Source organism: Cariama cristata, unplaced genomic scaffold, assembly GCF_000690535.1.
Source record: "Cariama cristata isolate BGI_N322 unplaced genomic scaffold, ASM69053v1 scaffold24966, whole genome shotgun sequence".
Lineage (NCBI taxonomy): Eukaryota > Metazoa > Chordata > Aves > Cariamiformes > Cariamidae > Cariama > Cariama cristata.
Window position 1 is genome coordinate 2,663 of NW_009620718.1, and position 525 is coordinate 3,187.

Below are 525 nucleotides of genomic sequence, written 5' to 3' on the forward strand. Positions count from 1 at the left end.
TGATGGCGGAGGAGAGCCCCGGCGTGCTGGTGGGGCTCCGCTATGCCCCCGACAAGCTCCACTTCCTCTTCTGGAGCCAGGAGCGTGCCGGTGGCTGGCAGACCCGCGTCACCTTCCCCAACGTCTCCCTCTCTGACAACCAGTGGCACACGCTTGTCCTGGCCGTCTCCGGTCAGTCCTTCTCCCTGACGGTGGACTGCAGCATCCCCAAGGACGTGTAGGTTGGGGGTGGCGGCGGGGGGCTCAGGAGGGCTGATGGGGCAACGTTCCTCCCCCAGAATCTCCTCCCGCCACCAGCAGACACCATGAAATTGTCCCCTGCCTCTTCTCTGGCTGTCTGCAGGGTGGTGGAGACGCCGTTTCCAGCCTCTTTGTCGGTGAAAAGAGCCAGCTTCTACCTGGGCAACAGGAGGAGAAGGAAAGGCGTGTTCACGGTAGGTGCCTCATGGTGCGAGGTTGCCCGGGGGTGCTCGTGGCTGGCCATGGGGTGAACTGCAGCCCCCTCTCACCCCCCCACGCTGGCCG

The 525-nt window shown here is 65.0% G+C and overlaps 1 protein-coding gene across 1 annotated transcript in view; it reads left to right on the top strand.

Annotated features, from left to right (window-relative positions):
* TSPEAR (thrombospondin-type laminin G domain and EAR repeats) overlaps positions 1-525 on the top strand; it is an 11,253-nt gene that overhangs the window by 754 nt on the left and 9,974 nt on the right. The window contains exons 3-4 of the mRNA XM_009701706.1: positions 1-217; positions 344-433. Of these exons, the coding sequence (XP_009700008.1) occupies positions 1-217; positions 344-433 (307 nt within the window). The remainder of the gene's footprint in view (positions 218-343; positions 434-525) is intronic.